The sequence below is a fragment of the Dermacentor albipictus genome, chromosome 3, assembly GCF_038994185.2.
Source record: "Dermacentor albipictus isolate Rhodes 1998 colony chromosome 3, USDA_Dalb.pri_finalv2, whole genome shotgun sequence".
Taxonomy (NCBI): domain Eukaryota; kingdom Metazoa; phylum Arthropoda; class Arachnida; order Ixodida; family Ixodidae; genus Dermacentor; species Dermacentor albipictus.
Window position 1 is genome coordinate 129976016 of NC_091823.1, and position 7240 is coordinate 129983255.

The following is a 7240-nucleotide window of genomic DNA, read 5'->3' on the forward strand; positions in this document are numbered from 1 at the left end:
ATGGAAGCGATATGGAAAAGTGTTTTACTTGGTTCCGGCGTGTACTGGAAGGTAGCCACTGTAAAGATTGATTATTTTACCAGCGATCTAACAGCTGCGGAAACCAATTTCGGATGGACCGTTCAGGGAACCGTGAAACTCAAAAGTTAAACACTTGTGAGTGCTCTTGTCCTGACTTGTAGAAGGACCTCTCTTCATGACTGCGATCCTTCTGCGATTTGGCGTCTCGACGTCATTGGACTTGAGGCATAGACTTGAGGCAATCTTAAGGCATATAAAGCCGAAAATGGCAACGCTTATCTAGAACTTGATATATTTGAAGAGAGCATCACCGAATTTGAGGGGCGTCATCAGGTAACACCAACGATACAAGCTCTATGGAAATCTTGAGGCAGCGATAATCGAAGGGTAGCCGAGCGCCGTATGCAAGCACAATTCAATAGGTTTCGACAACGGTCCGAACTCCTGAAACGATATGGCTCGGCAATCAGAGCTTAGTTTAACGAAGAGCATGCAGAGCCAGTCGAAGAAAAGCGGTCAAAGGAAAAGGTGTATTATATGCCCCATCATGAAGTTAGTTGTCCAACGAGATACTGTCAGGACAAAAATTCGTGTTGCGCTTGGCGCTTCCTCGCACACGCTTGGTTGTCATTGCATGAGCGATGTCCTGTTCAAGGGTATAACGCTCGGCGTTGACATTGTGCAGCTGCTCCTCGTCTTCCGGTGTCACCCAGTCGTCATAATTGCGGATATCAAAAAGGCACACGTACAGGTGCTTATTCGTCTGGGTGACCACGACGTGCTGCGATTCCTCTGGACTGACAGGTTGCGCTCAGATACTGAGTCATCTCCACCTGTGGTGACATGGAGGATGACGCGAGTCACATTCGGAGCTTCATCAAGTCCTTTTCTACCAGCAGCCGCCATTCGCCATCAACTTGCGGTTTGTAGAGAGCGATAACCGGAGGCTGTTGCTTTGCTGGAAAACGTCTTTTATGTCCATTACTTCATCGTGGGGCTTCCGAATGTGGATAAAGATGCACCAGTGTACAGCGAAACGCGCCAAATATTCTCTGAGGCAAGCATGGAACTGGGCGAGTGGGCCTCCAATTAAAATGCTCTGCGGAAACGCCTCCTGCGCGACAAAGTTGATATTGAAGACGAAGCCGGAGAGAATCCTGTTATCAAGTTTCTAGGCATGCCCTGGGAACGTGAAGGCGACTAAATTATCTTCATTGTACGCGACGCATCGGACAGCGAACTAGCCGTCTACCAAGAGCATGGTGCTTCAGACGTTAGCAAGTATCTAGCACCATTTATGCTATGAACAAAACTGCTTTTTCAAGACTCGTGGAAGAGGAAATGCGCATGGGACGTCGCTCTTCAGCAAGAAAAACAAACAAGCTGGAACAGTCCGCGTACTGAATTGGCCAGCATGAACCCCTGTGGTGTGAAAGGTTACGTCTTCCTATGAGCAAGTGATGCAGGCTTTTCAATCGAGCTTCACACATTTTCCGACGCAGGCACCCGAGCTTTCGGCGCCTGTATCTGCGTAGGTGTGTGCTCAACAAACGGCATCTACAAGACACAGCGCCTGATAAACAAGAGCCATGTCGTACCACTAAAGCATTTCGCTTCCTTGCCTAGAGCTATTTGCCTGCGTCATCGGCACGAGATTGTGTGGATAAATCAAGACAGTGACATTGCCGGGCTCTGTTCCAGTTCACTTTTGGACTGACTCAATCGTCGCCTTGCATTCCATTCGGAGTAGGCCGACAAAAAAGAGAGTTGCTCGTATGTCATCGAGTCTCCAAGTTTCACGGCCTGACATCACCGATGCAGTGGCATCATTGTATTGGAAAAGACAATCCAGGTGACTTGGTAACACGAGGATTGTAATCCTCTTGTCTTTCTGCGTCAACTGTACGGTGGCACGGTTCAGCCCGACTTCATGATCCGCAACGACCCATTCCTATTGATTATACTGAATTGCCAGATCAATTTGAACACTTCGTAAAAATCCTTCTGCAGCTTTTGTTTCGAACACTATAGTACCTGTTAACAGGTACAGTACCCTGAAGAAACTTAACAGTTAGCAGTTGGATGCACCATTTGACTAGAAACGCTTTGTCAAAACAATCTTCGACTGCTGAACTATTAGCCACAGCAGAGCTTTACAAGACAGAATACTACTGGTTGCAAAACGTCCAAGAAGATATGTTCTCCAAAGAAGTGAAAGTGCTGCGCGTGGGGAAGCGGCTGCCATTAACAACCTCACTTCCTCGACTATATCCTTTCCGGAACGCAAGTGGTTTACTTCATGTGGGCGGTCGTCTGCAGCAGCTCGCAGCCTCCTTGGACGTCAGACACCCAGTCCTGCTACCAGCGAGACACGGTTTCGCCCTTCTCATTATTTTAGCTGCGCATGAGTGCGTACTCCGTAGCGGAGTCGATGCCCCGCTTTGGAGCTTCGAGAGAGGTATTAGTAAAAATACGGCAGACCATTAAAAGAAGTTTAAGCAGTAATTTATCTTGCAAACACCATAAGCCCATTGCCGAGAAAGCATTGCTTGCTCCATAGCCACGATACAGAATCACCGGAGCAAGTCCGTTCTCTGTCGTTGATCTGCATTACTGGGGACCCCTTTTCATGCATGAAACGGCTGCTACTAGCAGAAGGTAATGAAGCCTGATATCCTGGTGTGGCGTCACTGGCACCATCCATTTATAACGAACAATCACCACACTTCTGGCCTTGCGTCGTATTGTCTCGCGGCGTGGAATCCTTGACGACACCATATGCTAAGATAACGCCCTATCTTCTCACAGCTGTGCGCGAATGTTTACGACCATTCTGCCGGCTCTCGAGGAATACACTGTTGATGTCAAGATCAAATGGCAGTTCACTGCCGATAAAGCTCCCTGATGGGGATGCTTGTGGAAGCGCCTCATCAGATCGGCAAAGAACGCAGTGGGGCGTTCAGTTGGGCACTGCCCTCTCATCGCCGGTCCCTCTAGCATTTCCTGCGTAGTTGAAGCGTTCATAAACAGCAGACATCTTACTTACGTCTACAGCAATCCGGATGAACTGCAACGGCTGATTCACTCACACTTCTTATTCGGAAGACGCGCCACATGCCTTCCGCAAAAAAGACAGCATTTCCGATGGTACGTCATCGACACGAGCAGACCTGCTCCGCCACGCGCGCTATCGTGAGCGCCTCAGCCGAGCTATAGATCCTATGGAAGCGTTCGTACGTTCTCTTACTTCGGTCCGCGCACAACAGACCTGTTCGTGAACTACTTCGGTTACGCGAAGGTGACACGGTAGTTATGCTTGATGGCAGCGCGCATCCGCTAGTATGGAAGCTGGGCAGAATTCTGTCGGTACCTCCAGGAAAGGACAGTATTGCACGCGTTTTCACACTTCGACTAGCTTCTGGATAGATGATGAAACGACCCGTTCAGAATGCGTGCGTTCTCGAAGCAAGCTACCAAGAACCAGCTGCCCAGTGATCACCTTGGCCCCTTGGGTATATGTTGAAAATCATTGCCGACACGAGCCGATGGGGGAATAAAAGAGAAGGAAGACGAAGGACGGCACGAACAATAGAACAAAAAGATGCGAGTGGTTTAGCTAGGGCTCGGGTCATTATTACAAGAAAGGCATTAAAGAGGTTCATTGAAGAACAGCGCAGACCGAGCAGCACGTACCCAGTGCCCCAAGTCGGCATCAAAGTGTTTCTTCGAACAGTGGTACCTACCCAGTCCCGCACCTTATAGTGATTCATGTCGGCGTAAAAGAGTTCCGTTGAAGAACGTCCGCGTACGTACATATTCCCACATATTCAGTGGCCTAAGTTGGTACGATAGCTGGTTTTGAACCTTGTTACTTCCTATGCGGTAGCCGGATGAGCTACCCATTAGACCACTGACAGCGCAGTAACCCAAGTAAGCGTGAAAACTGTTAGGGATAGATAGATAGATAGATAGATAGATAGATAGATAGATAGATAGATAGATAGATAGATAGATAGATAGATAGATAGATAGATAGATAGATAGATAGATAGATAGATAGATAGATAGATAGATAGATAGACAGATAGATAGATAGATAGATAGATAGATAGATAGATAGATAGATAGATAGATAGATAGATAGATAGATAGATAGATAGATAGATAGATAGATAGATAGATAGATAGATAGATAGATAGATAGATAGATCCCAGAAAGTGCGTGAAGTACCCGAGGGATGCTAACGCATTAAAGTTATCCTATGCTTCCCTTCGGTTCATTAACTGTTGGCCTCATACTTTTGTGACCAACTGCCATACATATTCCTTCTGCACAGAACGAATGAACGTTGAAGAGATAAGCACCACATAAGCGTTAATAAAGAGAGGTCAGAAGAAATGTCGTACCAGCGCCCGAGCCGGTCGGCCATTTGTCCCACGAACGGCATTGCTACAAGGCCTCCGAGATTGTTGTAGATGACTGCGACAAGCAGCTGTTTCCTGCGGTCACACACAAGGTTCCACTCGTTCGTCATGGTCTTCACACCGGGCGCCAGGTCGAAGTCCCAGGAAGTACATTCTCGCTCCTCCCGCGAGATGGACGGATCGGCAACCGCAGATTCGGTGGTCTGAACCAAGGCCACCATGCTGTAGACGGTGCACTGGCTTAAACGGCCGTCGCTGCGCACGGGGATGGCTGCGTTTCTCCACATGACGTCGCTCAGGTTTCCCGCTTCTGGAGGTTTGCGGCACCAGTGGTCCACAGAGGGCGCCAGCAGTGGCATCGCCAGCCAGTGGAACGTGAGCACGGCCAGTGACACCAGGGCGCAAGTCTGCAGGCCCGCCCTGGTCAAGGCGCTCGGCACGATTCCCGCGTCGGGTGACGATTGTTCGCGGGTGATAGCGATGACACGTGACGCCAACGACCGCCGCCCGTAGTGTGTCGCTGAAGCGCGCGCTCGGCCACGGACGAGCGATGTTCGGGGCGACGTGTTGGCGTCGGGTAGTAGCGTTGCTAAGGAAGACCTGCCGAAGGTGACCGTAGTCAGGGCACCGCGACTTTGGCTCCGCCTCATATTGGCAGGTGTCTTTCGCTCGCTTGGGCTACTGTCCGCTGAGGAGATCGTGAGTGCCTCGGGCATCACTGGCAGCATGCACATGTCTGGCGAGGTTGACTTCCGGGTACGAGGCCCGGGAACATTCCTGCGAGATTTGTGCTCCGGGGCCTCCGGTTCGCTTTGCGGGCTCATTGCAGCGCTTTTGAAGGCGGTCAGGCTTGACTGAGCGGTATTGAAGACGGACGGGTGCTCGGTGGGCGTCGACGGTGACGTAACGCTGACGCGGCGTGCAACGTCTTCTTCCTGAGTCAGGCTTTCCTCGGGTCTTCTGGACAGTGTCTCTTCGGTGGCAAGCGTGGCGGTATCGGCGATAATCGAGCACGCCATGGAGTTCGAGGCCAGGGAAACACCATGGCGTCGCTTCTTTGTTGTTGCAGGCTTGCTTTTCTTTTTTCTGTTTGCGAAGAAAGGTGCGAATCAGCAGTCGCAAAATAGCTAGCAGCATGAAGTTACATATTGTTGAATCACTCATCAAGAACGCTGCCAGAACGCCTGTAACAGTGCGTTTTTCCAATTTTGAAGAGATTCTGTTGTGCTGCCCGCATTTTAGGAGCTCTAACCCTAAGCGCTAACCTTTCTTGAAGACGAACACCAGACGCTCGAGCCTGTACGTTCGACTCGCAGTGGAATGTGCGTACAGTAGCACATGAAATAAATCTTACACCCTAAGCTACGGCCCTAGTCGAGTGTGCATTAAAAATTCGAGATTGCATTTGCGTAGCAAAGTATTGACAGAAAACTGGCTATTGCCAGCTCTTAATGTTGAGGCGAGGTCGGTGACGCGTTTGGAAACACAAAAAGACGCGCTCATTTGGTACGGCAGCTGCAGCGTCAGACATAGTTCAGGTATATGTGCTTGGAGTTGGAGGCGCGCCATAGCATCACTGCTCAAGAGCTTAAAAATCTGCCAACATGATAAACAAAATAATTTGGTTCATTGACTACACGACACCGTACAGTGGTATCGAGCGCTGATATCTTACTTGCGCCGACGCCGCGTTATAGAAGCAGGAATCGAGGGCTGCTGCTCAGTGGTATTGGAACCCTCGGCGGCAACCACTGTCGTTGGACTACCCGTGCCATGCTCTTCCGTCGTCCCCGTCACGGCGTCCTTCTTCATAAGGTTCAGAGGGCGATCTCGGAGCTCTACAGAGAAAACGGCTGCCTTGGACCGCTGCACTTCTTCTTCTGTCCTCTCCGCGCGCTGAACGCGTTTTCATGGGGGCAGAGAGATGATGATTCGTGTAAACTAATTAGCGCTATTTCTAATTTATTCCGTCACCCTTCGTGTACCCGCTTCAATGCGCATTTAAAATTATCTTCAGTTTTTAAGATTGAATAACATGTAGCGTTATATTAAGATACCTTACAGATTTGGCCAACGTTTTAAGTGACATCGACGCTTGCTTGCATCCGTTACAATTAGCCGTTTACATTCTAATGACAAACGAGTGAAGGACGCCGGGAAGAGCCCAGCAGATGTAGGCCCACTAATTGAAACGGCGCTTCTATGGCTTTTATGCCACCAAAGCCTTTCAGAAAGGAGCTGTTGCAAGCCAAGCACTACAAATAATCAATAGATCCGCACCGCTGCAGCATCACACCATCTGCTGGTTCCCGGCACATCTCGGAGAGATCGAGAACGCCCCTCGCGATCTCAATGAGATGGCTCACAGGAGCGCGCGAGACCTAACCCTCCGCGACGCCACCTATTCTGGTCGTGACCATCCCAGCGAGAATCGGGACCCTCCCTCCACATATAGCGAGATCACAAAGCACTTTTATCTAGACCGCAGAATATACAGCACAACTCACAATAGGCTCACCAGGCCTCAAGCCCTCACGTTCAAAATGCTTCAAACAAACACGCACCCCCCCCCCCCCCCGCAGAACAGACTACATCACTACATGCCTGACCTATACAAGCATCATATTGCGAAAATTGCCATAGCACACTAGACGTACATCACTTGCTCTGGCCGTGTGGTCGGACCCACGCAAACAAGAATCGAGACTCCGCCAGGCTAGAAGAGGCATTACGCAGCACGGACCTGGCGGATCAGCTCTGGGCCGTCCAGCGAGCCCACGATGAGGCCAGGGAG

The 7240-nt window shown here is 50.0% G+C and overlaps 1 protein-coding gene across 1 annotated transcript in view; it reads right to left on the reverse strand.

Moving 5' to 3' along the window:
* The window catches only part of LOC135912841 (solute carrier family 22 member 7-like), a 32948-nt gene extending 26625 nt beyond the window's left edge, over positions 1–6323 (reverse strand). The window contains exons 1-2 of the mRNA XM_065445388.1: positions 6122–6323; positions 4429–5532 (exon numbers count right to left, since the gene is read on the reverse strand). Of these exons, the coding sequence (XP_065301460.1) occupies positions 4429–5532; positions 6122–6258 (1241 nt within the window). The 5' untranslated portion in view covers positions 6259–6323. The remainder of the gene's footprint in view (positions 1–4428; positions 5533–6121) is intronic.
* Between the last annotated feature and the right edge of the window lie 917 nt (positions 6324–7240).